Source organism: Rhinoderma darwinii, chromosome 9, assembly GCF_050947455.1.
Source record: "Rhinoderma darwinii isolate aRhiDar2 chromosome 9, aRhiDar2.hap1, whole genome shotgun sequence".
Taxonomy (NCBI): Eukaryota; Metazoa; Chordata; class Amphibia; order Anura; family Rhinodermatidae; genus Rhinoderma; species Rhinoderma darwinii.
In genome coordinates, this window is record NC_134695.1 from 65,200,838 (window position 1) to 65,213,837 (window position 13,000).

Genomic DNA, 13,000 nt, shown 5'->3' on the forward strand with positions numbered 1-13,000 from the left:
ACGTGTCAAATATGCAAATGTTGGTGCAGATTCGTTGCGTAATTGCCCCAAATCTGCACCAACATTTGCACGTGTGAACATGCCCTTATAGTGGTGGACATAAATTGTTCAATCTGTTGTGAAAGAAAATACCCCCCCACCCAAACATAACAAAAAAATAAATAAAAATGTAAAGGTCAGTCTAGCCAGAGGACAGTTTAAGAGCGCATTTTATGGTCCGTATTATGACCCAAACCCCCATCAGTTCTCGCCATACAATAAACCGTATTGCGACCGTCTAAAACCGGCGGAGGAAACTGGATAGATTTGGATTACATTTATTTCTCGATATTTACATAGAATATATTTATTATATCACATTTCGGAGCTTTGTATAGAGAACACATTCACAGTAGACTGATACGGTGTGATTTCCTCTTCTTCTTCCTCAGTGGGGATCAGTAGAAGACGCAGCTTCGTGTGCTGGTTGAAGCTTTTCACTTCCTGTCCTGCTGACTCAGGAAGCAAAATACAGCAGCGTGGAAAGTGAAAGCAGATCCAGGAAGCTTTCATCAGAGCCGAGGCCTGAGCCCAGGAAATCCTCATTGTTCTGTACCGGAGGGGGATCAGCTTTGCTGCCTGCACACAGTGATCAAACAGGAGAGGCGAGCCCGGGAAAAAGGAGCGCGTGCTGCAGAAGGTCGGCAGACTTGCAGGAAGTGCAAGGAAAATAGTGCAAAGTACAAGTGCAAGGAAAATAAAACCTTGAGAGATTCATAGAGAGAACAGGCGGATAAGATAATATCAATCATTCGGGATCGACCGACTAATTGATACTGCAGCCCATGAACTGACCGGTTAACTATAGCTTAGGAGATAAGTTCTACCATGGCGAGCGCAGTAGAAGAAACCTTACAGCTCCCGTATGATGGCACTTGTGATGCCTGCGAGCCCGACGAGGCCAAGGAAGCGATTGTCATCTGTGACGACTGTCATTTTTCTTTCTGTGACTTGCATGCTCAAGAACACAAGCAGAAATATGCTGCTCACAGGGTCAGAGACTTCGCAGAACCAGAGGAGACTACCCCTGTGGAGGAACCGGAGACTAAAACAAAGAAGAGAGATTTGTCCGAGAGGAAGAACTGTCCCATACACAAGCAGGAGCTGAGCCTGTACTGCAAGGACGACTCTAAGATCATCTGTGTCTTATGCGCAGTGGCTGGAGACCACCGCCAACATGAGCTCATCACCCTCAATGACGCCTACCAGGCAATGAAGGTATATGGGCGGGCTGGGCACTGGCGTGTCATACTATGGCAAGATGGGTTGTTAAATGTTAGGTTTCATGCATTATAGTGCATTCTCCTCTCCAAGGCAGGTCACAATCACCCTGGGGTAATCCATACCGTCATACAGCCATCTTAATGGGACAACCCCTGTCCATATGCCCTATTAGCGATAGAGGAAGGTCTCTCCACTAGGAAACCCTCTTTTTTCGAGTGGAGAGTCGCTGCTTAGATGGTGTGTAATACTATGTTTCCCTTCCAGCGGCCGTCTGGGAAATCTGGGGCCATTCAATCAACTGATTCGCTGCAAAAAAGGAGTTGTCCCGTTGGGTAAGAGCAATAGTGTGATCTAAGCCTAAAGGTCCTATTACACAGCCCTATATGGGCCAGGAAAACGAGTGCCGATCGATGAGACAGCTCGTTGATCGGCGCTCGTTTGCTCCTTTCACAAGGAGCAATGATTGCTTATGTATGGGGACGAGCGGTCGTTACTCCGATTGTTCGTCTCCATACATTTTCATTATGTCGGCAGCACATCTTCCTGTTTACAAAGAAAGATGTGCTGCCGACAACGAAGATATTTATTGCTGCTTAAACGAGCAGATCAGCCGATGAATGAGCGTCTGCTCTTTCATTGGCTGATCGTTGCCCTGTTTATGAACGCTCGTTTGCCCGATCATTGGCATGTGTAATAGGGCCTTAAGTCCTTCTTCACACCACAGATTTTTGCCAGTGGAAAACCTGTCTGAACCTGTTTTCGCGAGACAGTCTGATATTCTGCCCACTGAAAATTCGAGGCGGTTTCCCATTGACATCAATGGGAGCATTGTTACCTGAATTTGCACTGATTCCAACGTGGGAAATGCATGAAAATTCCATTATGTATACAGGGCCTTAGGCTGGATTCACACAAGACAGAAATGGTGTTTTCCACAACGTATTCGCAGCATTTCTGCAGCAAAATGCGCACGTGTTACATGCAGATTTTGTTGCGGATTTTGCTGCGGATTTCCCCACTTCTACATTGAAAAGGCTGAAATCCGTAGTAAACATCCAAAACAGAAAAAGCAGTCTGCGGATTTGAAAATTCTTATCATGTTCTGATTTCCATCCGGAAAACGTTCAGCAGCATGTTGATAAGATTTGTTCAAATCTCATTTACATAGCTGGCACTGTAATCCGCTGCAGATTTTCTGCAACATTTCCGTCCTGTGTGAATACAGCCTCAAAAAGGTTCTCTGTCTAAATTTATTCTTAGAAAGATTTGATCAAGGCTACATGCACAGAACGTTTAAATTTTTCGGATCCGTGGTCCGTTGTTTGTGGTCCGTGTGTCATCAGTGTGTCGCCTGCAGCCATTCCATATGTTCCATAGGTTGACTTGAATGGCTGACTGAGCAGCAAACACAGACAGGAATAGGACCTGCCTCCGAGTTTTGCGGCTCTGTCCCAAGGCCTTCACGCGGATCATTGGAAACCACGGTCACGTGCATGCGGCCATTAGAAATGAATGGGTCCGTGTGCTATCCCTTGAACAACGGATAGCACACAAACATAAATCAACAATCGTGCGCATGGGTCCTAATACTGAAACCTAAGGCCCCATGCACACGAATTGCGGCCCTATTCATTCCTATGGGGCCATGCACAGGACCGTGGTTTCCACAGTCCGTGCATGGCCCAGGAGCCCGGACCGCAGAAAGAATGGGCAAGTCTTATTACGGCCGTGTTCTGCGGCCCGCGATTTGCGGACGGCTCACAGGTGACACTCCGCTGTCGGCCGACCCGAAAATCACGGCCGTGCACATGGCTACGGTCGTGTGTATGAGGCCTAAGATAGGAAATGGCATTTCTTTACAGCCAACCAGCTGGTATTCCCCTTCTATGCCCTTCGTTTTGTGGCGATTCTAGCTTGATCTGAAGACTTGAGTATAGTGAGACACACTGCAGGTTGCTAAGGATATGCCGCCTGACAACCCTATTGAAAAGATTATGGTTGTTAGGCAGCCTGTCCTTAGTAACCATTGTCAGACGTGGCTCAGCTGTTCCTCATAACTGGATTGGCGTGGCGGTGACAGTAAAGTCAGGCCATTTTTCACCTACTATGGCTCTGTACAAAGTGGAGCTATATTATGTCCAGGTGCATGAGGCCTTAGGTCGTAGTATTAATCAGATTTAAAAAAAATAAAAATTTAAAATATAGACGTAGAACCCTGTAAATTACCACGTGTGCTGTAACTGTTTAGAACCAATCAGATTTCTCTAATAAAAATGAAAGTGATCAGCGGATTGGCTGCTTTCAGTAACGATATAACCTGGAGATCACGACCATGACAGGTGACATAGTTGTATACTTTGTATGCTGAGATTTCTTATCGCTGGCCCCCATTTCAGGCAGTGTGATAGCTGAGAACTGCGGCTTTATAGTCCCTAATCTTGCAAGATGCGACTGAGCTGCAGTACCAGGAACGAGGCTGAGTTCTAAGGCCCTGTTCACACTAAGTTTTTTTGACTAGTTTTTTTGGCGCAGAAACTGCTCCGCAAAGCTCGTCAAAGAACGTCCAAAAATGCCTCCCATTGATTTCAATAGGAGGCCGAGGCGGTTTTTTACCATGAGCGGAAAAAACCGCCTCGCGGTAAAAGAAGCGACATGACCTATCGTGAGGCGGTTTCCGCCTCCAAAACCCCATTTCAATCAGTGGGAGACGGAAAAAAAACGGCTCGACGAGTGTTTCGACACGTTTTTGTCAAACCACTCTGCAAAAAACGCCTGGAGCAGATTTTGCAGGAAGAATTTTCCTCCTGCAAAAAACTCCATGTGAACTAGCCCTAATACGGCACAGCCACATATATGGAAACGTCAGTGTGTCTAAGGTAATTTAAACTCCTGGAAAACTCCTTTAATGTTTCCGTCATGGGCAAATCTAATGTTTGTTTACCCTGGAAGTTGCTTTATTGTAATTAAAAGCTGCTCCTTGGGCAATAAATTATATAACATTAGGCCTCATTTATCAAAACTGTCTCACAGAAAAATTGCCCCTACCAACCAATCAGAACTCAGCTTTCATTTCTTAAACTGCTGTGGAAAAGACAAAGCTGCTCTCTGATTGGTTGCTATTGGCTACAATGCCTGTTTTGAATTAGATTGGTGACAAATTTGGCACAACTCTCTAGGTCTGGAAGGTGAAGTTCACATCTGGGATGGACACCCAGGCGTAACCCAACGGACCGTGTTGTAAGTCAAAGGGGTCTGTTGGGCACTGCTGATATTCATCGTGCGATGGATCTGGCACTGCGTTGTGTCTTCCGCTATAAACAAAAGCCACGAGGCAGATGTAATGACACTTTTGACAGAATTGTATTATGGTTATGTCCAGTGGTCGGGTCATGTTGGGGGTTGTAGTTTTCAATGTATAGCGTATAATAGAATTGTATTATGGACTTGTCCAGTGGTCAGGTCATGTTGGGGGTTGTAGTTTTCTATGTATAGAGTATAATAGAATTGTATTGTGGTCATATCCAGTGGTCGAAAATGTTGGGAGGTGTAGTGTTCAATATATAGAGTATAATAGAATTGTATTATCGTCATATCCAGTGGTCAGGTTATATTGGGGGTTATAGTATTCTATATATAGAGTATAATAGAATTGTATTTTGGTCTTGTCCAGTGGTCAGATCATGTTGGGGGTTGTAGTGTTCTATGTATAGAGTATAATATAATTGTATTATGGTTATATCCAGTGGTCAGGTCATGTTGGGGGTTGTAGTGTTCTATATATAGAGTATAATATAATAGTATTATGGTTATATCCAGTGATCGGGTCATGTTGGGGGTTGTAGTGTTCTATGTATAGAGCATAATATAATTGTATTATGGTTATATCCAGTGGTCAGGTCATGTTGGGGGTTGTAGTGTTCTATATATAGAGTATAATATAATAGTATTATGGTTATATCCAGTGATCGGGTCATGTTGGGGGTTGTAGTGTTCTATGTATAGAGCATAATATAATTGTATTATGGTTATATCCAGTGGTCGGGTCATGTTGGGGGTTGCAGTGTTCTATATATAGAGTATAATATAATTGTATTATGGTTATATCCAGTGGTCAGGTCATGTTGGGGGTTGTAGTGTTCTATATATAGAGTATAATATAATTGTATTATATTATATCCAGTGGTCAGGTCATGTTGGGGGTTGTAGTGTTCTATGTATAGAGTATAATATAATTGTATTATATTATATCCAGTGGTCAGGTCATGTTGGGGGTTGTAGTGTTCTATGTATAGAGTATAATAGAATTGTATTATTGTCATTTCCAGTGGTCAGGTCATGTTGGGGGTTGTAGTGTTCTATGTATAGAGTATAATATAATTGTATTATATTATATCCAGTGGTCAGGTCATGTTGGGGGTTGTAGTGGTCTATGTATAGAGTATAATAGAATTGTATTTTGGTCTTGTCCAGTGGTCAGATCATGTTGGGGGTTGTAGTGTTCTATATATAGAGTATAATATAATTGTATTATGGTTATATCCAGTGGTCAGGTCATGTTGGGGGTTGTAGTGTTCTATGTATAGAGTATAATATAATTGTATTATGGTCTTGTCCAGTGGTCAGATCATGTTGGGGGTTGTAGTGTTCTATGTATAGAGTATAATATAATTGTATTATGGTTATATCCAGTGGTCAGGTCATGTTGGGGGTTGTAGTGTTCTATATATAGAGTATAATATAATAGTATTATGGTTATATCCAGTGATCGGGTCATGTTGGGGGTTGTAGTGTTCTATGTATAGAGCATAATATAATTGTATTATGGTTATATCCAGTGGTCAGGTCATGTTGGGGGTTGTAGTGTTCTATATATAGAGTATAATATAATAGTATTATGGTTATATCCAGTGATCGGGTCATGTTGGGGGTTGTAGTGTTCTATGTATAGAGCATAATATAATTGTATTATGGTTATATCCAGTGGTCGGGTCATGTTGGGGGTTGTAGTGTTCTATATATAGAGTATAATATAATTGTATTATGGTTATATCCAGTGGTCAGGTCATGTTGGGGGTTGTAGTGTTCTATATATAGAGTATAATATAATTGTATTATATTATATCCAGTGGTCAGGTCATGTTGGGGGTTGTAGTGTTCTATGTATAGAGTATAATATAATTGTATTATATTATATCCAGTGGTCAGGTCATGTTGGGGGTTGTAGTGTTCTATGTATAGAGTATAATAGAATTGTATTATTGTCATTTCCAGTGGTCAGGTCATGTTGGGGGTTGTAGTGTTCTATGTATAGAGTATAATATAATTGTATTATATTATATCCAGTGGTCAGGTCATGTTGGGGGTTGTAGTGGTCTATGTATAGAGTATAATAGAATTGTATTTTGGTCTTGTCCAGTGGTCAGATCATGTTGGGGGTTGTAGTGTTCTATATATAGAGTATAATATAATTGTATTATGGTTATATCCAGTGGTCAGGTCATGTTGGGGGTTGTAGTGTTCTATGTATAGAGTATAATATAATTGTATTATATCATTTCCAGTGGTCAGGTCATGTTGGGGGTTGTAGTGTTCTATGTATACAGTATAATATAATTGTATTATATTATATCCAGTGGTCAGGTCATGTTGGGGGTTGTAGTGTTCTATGTATAGAGTATAATATAATTGTATTATATTATATCTAGTGGTCAGGTCATGTTGGGGGTTGTAATGGTCTATGTATAGAGTATAATAGAATTGTATTTTGGTCTTGTCCAGTGGTCAGACATGTTGGGAGGTGTAGTGTTCAATGTCTGTACAAAATAACAATATCTTGATATGGAAAAGCGATTGATGTTTTTTTCTCTATTCTGCCTCTATTGAACATTTTTTTGTTGTTGTATTTTTTGCTTATAAAGCACGACACACCCGCTTGTTAATTGAGCGCAATTAATGACAAGCAGATAACGGTATGAGTTCTGCAGCTTTCATCTTCCCTACAGCCGCAGCAAGAATGTCATACCGAAACGCTTAGGGCATGCCCCCACGTGGCGGATTTCCTCCGCAACTGTCCGCATCAATGCCGCACCTAATCCGGGTTGCGGATTACGGCTGCGGATCTGCCCAAAATGTGCAGTAAATTGATGCGGACTAGCTGCTGCGGAAAAAGTGCTTCCCTTCTCCCTATCAGTGCAGGATAGAGAGAAGGGACAGCACTTTCCCTAGTGAAAGTAAACGAATTTCATACTTACCGGCCGTTGTCTTGGTGACGCGTCCCTCTTTCGGCATCCAGCCCTACCTCCCTGGATGACGCGGCAGTCCATGTGACCGCTGCAGCCTGTGATTGGCTGCAGCCGTCACTTAGACTGAAACGTCATCCTGGGAAGCCGGACTGGAGACAGAAGCAGGGAGTTCTCGGTAAGTATGAACTTCTATTTTTTTACAGGTTGCTGTATATTGAGATCGGTAGTCACTGTCCAGGGTGCAGAAACAGTTACTGCCGATCACTTAACTCTTTCAGCACCCTGGGCAGTGACTATTTACTGACGTCTCCTAGCAACGCTCCCATAATTACGGGAGCCCCATTGACTTCCTCAGTCTGGCTGTAGACCTAGAAATACATAGGTCCAGCCAGAATGAAGAAATGTCATGTCAAAAAAGCAAGACGCATCCGCAGCACACATAACATGTGCATGACAGCTGCAGACTTCATTGCGGAATTTAGAATCTCCATTGAAGTCAATGGAGAAATTCCGCCATGAGTCCGCAACCAGTCCGCCACTGGTCCGCAACATCCATTGTATGCTGCGGACACCAAATTCCGCTCCGCAGTCTATGCTCCGCAGTGGAATTTTACGCATCGTCTAAACGAACACTTCTAAATTTAAGTGGAAGTCAATGGAGAAACGGCTCCGCTGCGGATTAACGCTGCGGAGTGTCCGCAGCGGAATTCAAGTGAAATTCCGCCACGTGTGAACCCAGCCTTATTATGTGCTACAAGTAATAAAACTGCAACTGACCCTTGTAAAATACATGATGGGATTTCTTTTTTTTAAATAAATAAATAGATTTGTTCTCACTTTGAGCTTAAATGGGGGGGGGGGGGGGGTATGGCAAGTGGAGTCACTATTGTTAACCCCAGTCTGGCAGTTTAATAAACTATTTACAATGATCTAGTGAGAGAATCCACAGAGACGGGCAGGTAAGGCTCTGTTCACATCTGCACTTGATTTTTAGTTATTCTATTACGTCATAGGAATAGAATAACGAGTAAAAGAGAAGCACCAGATCCATCAAATGACCTAGATAGATTTTTTTTTCCCCCACTGGAAGTAAATAACAAAGGTTCCAAGAGAATGACAGCAAGCAGAGATCTTGAAAAATGTGAGAAATTGATAGGGAAAGTATATTGGAAAATTGTATAACTTTACAATTCTTTTCTGAAACCGGACATCATATTATTATCTCATATGTACAGTATAATGATTTATTTTAACCCAGAGAATTCTCGTAATACTATATTTCCCTGCTAGAAGGGCAAGTCTTTTTTGCTTCCGTAAAAATAATGGGACTACAACTCCCAGCATTCCATAACAACGGCTAAAGAGTCACAGGTTGGAGACCACTGGTATATGGTAACGTATGGACATGTAAGCACGAAGGAGCCTGCTGTCTATTAATAACAACAAGATTATTTGATTATAGCTTCAAAACTTTTTTATAAATAAAGCTGTTGAAATTAATTGAGAAAAATCAGCCAGCAGTGTAAGGGGGAGTTCACACAGAGTTTTTTGATGAGTTTTTTTACGCGAAAACCGCGCTGCAAAACGCGCCAAAAGACGGCCGAAAATGCCTCCCATTGATTTCATTGGGAGGCGGAGAAAGCGTATTTCACTGCGTTTTATGCCCGCGGCGCTCAATGGCCACAGGCGAAAAACGCCACGGAGTGCAGGCAGAGGAAAATCTTCCTCAAAATTCCAAATTTAATTTTGATGCAGATTTTCCTCCTGCAAAAAACTCAGTGTTAACCCAGGCTAAACAATGGGTGTTTTCATTCTGGTTGCCATGGTTACATCCACGGATTTGTATATATCGGTGCTATAATTATGGTTCTTTTATTTATATTTTATTAGGAAAACATCGTCAACAAGCTTACTGTGCCTCTGTTCACACACGTTCTCTATTTCTAGTGTACTGCTCTCATAGAAATCACAGCAGCGACGGATCCGTCGCACGGCAGACACCAACGCCCAATGGGCCTCATTGACTATAATTGGGCCCGTCGGACTTCCGTCATGGTGTCCGTCCCTAACGGAGCCTGTGACACAGATGTGAACACAGTCTATGGTCCCAGGTTGCGGTGGCAAAGATTGTCTTGCTTGCCATGGCCAATGGCTGCACGATTTTTCTGAGTATCACCAGCACAATCATGCGCCCACTTGCCACTATGTGGTTACGTGTCCTCAACCTCATTAGTAAATTTGTCATATTTACCAACTTTCAAGGAGATTTTAGATGCAGCATGCTTTGCACACCCACAAGTAGAGGCTGAGCCCCCATAATAGGATCCAACCAAAGTGCATCCATTAAAAGGGTTGTCTCATCAGTGCTAAGAGGAAATGTAGTATTACGTGGCAGCCATTCAGAAAAATGGCCGTCCACGATGGATGGCACCACAGGTCTGCTAGAGCAAGAGCTGCTTCTGGCTCATAATGGGGTTCTTGAGCTGTGATGCCCATACTAATAATACTAATAGGGCATATGTACAGGGGTTGCCCTGATGGAACATCCCCTTTAACAGTGGCAGAGTACCCCCTAAAGTGATCTCAAAATAAACAGTGCCAGCAAAGGGCCACCAAATAAACAGTACCAAAAGAGTGCCCCACATAAATACCAGAGTGCTTCCAATAAACAATACTACCCGCAGAGTGCCAACTAATAAACACTGCCAGTAGAGCACCCCCAGTAAACCACACTGGCAGAAGAGTGCCACCCAATGAACAGTGCCAGCTGAGTGTCCCCCCATAAGAGCACGTCTCTTCACACAGCATTATAAACTCTTCATAATGGTTATTTATTTGACATGTAGTAAGACGAGAGATCATTGATACTAAAGTCCTATCAACTGCTTTCTTAGTCATATCCTTTTGTGCCCTCTGCTATAGTGACATTTGCCCTCCTTCCTGTAGAAAAGAAAACCTGTTGACCTGAAGATCGCCATGGGTGATATGGTGGAAAAATTAAAGCAGAAATGCGCCAATTCCAAAGTAAGTAAGAATGCGTCTATGTGTCCTGCCCCCTGTGCCCGTGCTCCCTGCTGCCTCCGTCCGCTGCTTTCTCGTGCCTGGTTTTTGCCATATTATATGCTGTCTGGGAAACTGTTATGAAACACTTAACTTGTAGGGTTTGGATATCATTCAAGTAGCGTCTTTGCTCCTTTTCAGTCCTCTGTCGTCTTCTGTATAATTAACGGGTTCTTTGGGGCATATTTAATTCAGTCGCTAAGGAACACAACTTACACTTCTTCCAGCTGCCTCAGACGGCAAACATTGCTCAACAACCTAAACAAATTCATCTGAACTCATAGAACCACATGTATTTTTTAATTCTGAACCTCGCCCCTCCTAAAACACTTTCGAATATGGAAAAAGGAATGACAACTGCTCTGAGCACATTTCTGATTCCGAAAAAGTGGTTGTCACCCTCTAGGACCAGTCAAGGTAAACCTTTGATCATTTATATTAGGGATTTACATACACACCACATACTGTATAAACTCCGATTACTAAAATTGTCCCCTTTACAAGTGGAAATTATTCAGGTAATAGGGAAGAGCTAGGGCAGCAATGGCGGTCAGACACAGAGGAGGGCCCCTGTGCAAGAATAATATGAGGGCGCCTGGTTGTTGAATAGCTAACTGACGTGTACAGGAGCCAATGATAATCTATGGCTATGTTCACATCTGCGTTTGAGGCTCCATCGCAGTTTCCACAGAGATACCTCTGCAGAACCCAATGGTCCCCATTGTAAGTCAATAGGGTCCATTGGGCGCAGGTGGCATGCGTCATGTGACAGATCCAGTTATGTGTAGTGGTTTCCTTTATCAATTAAAACCACTACGCAAGTGTGAAGAGAGCCTAATGTGTATGAGGGCAGTCCTACTATCCCCCCATTGTCTCCGGTTAGGGGATACTAGGTTCGCCATGTTGGATTTTTACTTGCCTGATCCTGTGTTTAATCATGGATAAGCGTTGCCATGGGTATATGACAACTGCTTATCCCCTTCTCCTTATGGCAAAAACAGATTGCAGGCAGAAGGGAACTCTGACCTTAGAAATATGTATTAGTAATAGCTGCATAACCGCCTCTTCTGCATCATATTCAAAGTTTTATATTGTTGAAGGTACATTTTAAGGGCATGTTCACACGTGGCGGATTTCCTCCGCAACTGTCCGCATCAATGCCGCACCTAATCCGGGTTGCGGATTACGGCTGCGGATCTGCCCAAAATGTGCAGTAAATTGATGCGGACTAGCTGCTGCGGACTGCGGGAAAAGTGCTTCCCTTCTCCCTATCAGTGCAGGATAGAGAGAAGGGACAGCACTTTCCCTAGTGAAAGTAAACGAATTTCATACTTACCGGCCGTTGTCTTGGTGACGCGTCCCTCTTTCGGCATCCAGCCCGACCTCCCTGGATGACGCACCAGTCCATGTGACCGCTCCAGCCTGTGCTTGGCCTGTGATTGGCTGCAGCCGTCACTTAGACTGAAACGTCATCCTGGGAGGCCGGACTGGAGACAGAAGCAGGGAGTTCTCGGTAAGTATGAACTTATATTTTTTTACAGGTTGCTGTATATTGGGATCGGTAGTCACTGTCCCGGGTGCAGAAACAGTTACTGCCGATCGCTTAACTCTTTCAGCACCCTGGACAGTGACTATTTACAGACGTCTCCTAGCAACGCTCCCGTCATTACGGGAGCCCCATTGACTTCCTCAGTCTGGCTGTAGACCTAGAAATACATAGGTCCAGCCAGAATGAAGAAATGTCCTGTCAAAAAAGCAAGACGCATCCGCAGCACACATGACATGTGCATGACAGCTGCGGACTTCATTGCGGAAATTAGAATCTCCATTGAAGTCAATGGAGAAATTCCGCCATGAGTCCGCCACTGCTCCGCAACAGACAGAGCATGCTGCGGACACCAAATTCCGCTCCGCAGCCTATGCTCCGCAGCGGAATTTTACGCATCGTCTAAACGAACACTGCTAAATTAAAGTGGAAGTCGATGGACAAACGGCTCCGCTGCGGATTAACGCTGCGGAGTGTCCGCAGCGGAATTTAAGTGAAATTCCGCCACGTGTGAACCCAGCCTAAATGCTTTCACACTCTGACATCTTGCAATTCTGACAATGGCTGGAGGAAGCTGGGAGGTGGAGGCCTCCCTAAAACTCAGCCCTTCCGTATACACAGACATATGATCCTTGCTGGGGACCACCAGAGGAGCTGCCTGCATTATTTTCCTTTTGATTATTTTCATTATAACTATTAGCCCCGAATTACGTCCGAAAATACGGCTCCAAAGCGGCAGCAAACATCTGCCCATTCATTTGAATGGGTCTTACGATGTTCTGTGCCGACGGTCATTTTTTTTACGCGTAAAAAAGATGCCCGCGTCAAAGAAGTGCCTGTCACTTCTTGAGACGTAATTGGAGCCGTTTTCCATTGACACCATAGAAAA

At 43.5% G+C, this 13,000-nt stretch overlaps 1 protein-coding gene across 3 annotated transcripts in view; it reads left to right on the plus strand.

Moving 5' to 3' along the window:
* The first annotated feature begins 467 nt into the window (after window positions 1-467).
* The window catches only part of TRIM44 (tripartite motif containing 44), an 82,735-nt gene continuing 70,202 nt past the window's right edge, over window positions 468-13,000 (plus strand). For all 3 annotated transcript variants that reach the window (XM_075838016.1, XM_075838017.1, XM_075838018.1), the window contains exons 1-2: window positions 468-1,257; window positions 10,452-10,529. In XM_075838016.1, coding sequence (XP_075694131.1) covers window positions 868-1,257; window positions 10,452-10,529 — 468 coding nt within the window. In that variant the 5' untranslated portion in view covers window positions 468-867. The remainder of the gene's footprint in view (window positions 1,258-10,451; window positions 10,530-13,000) is intronic.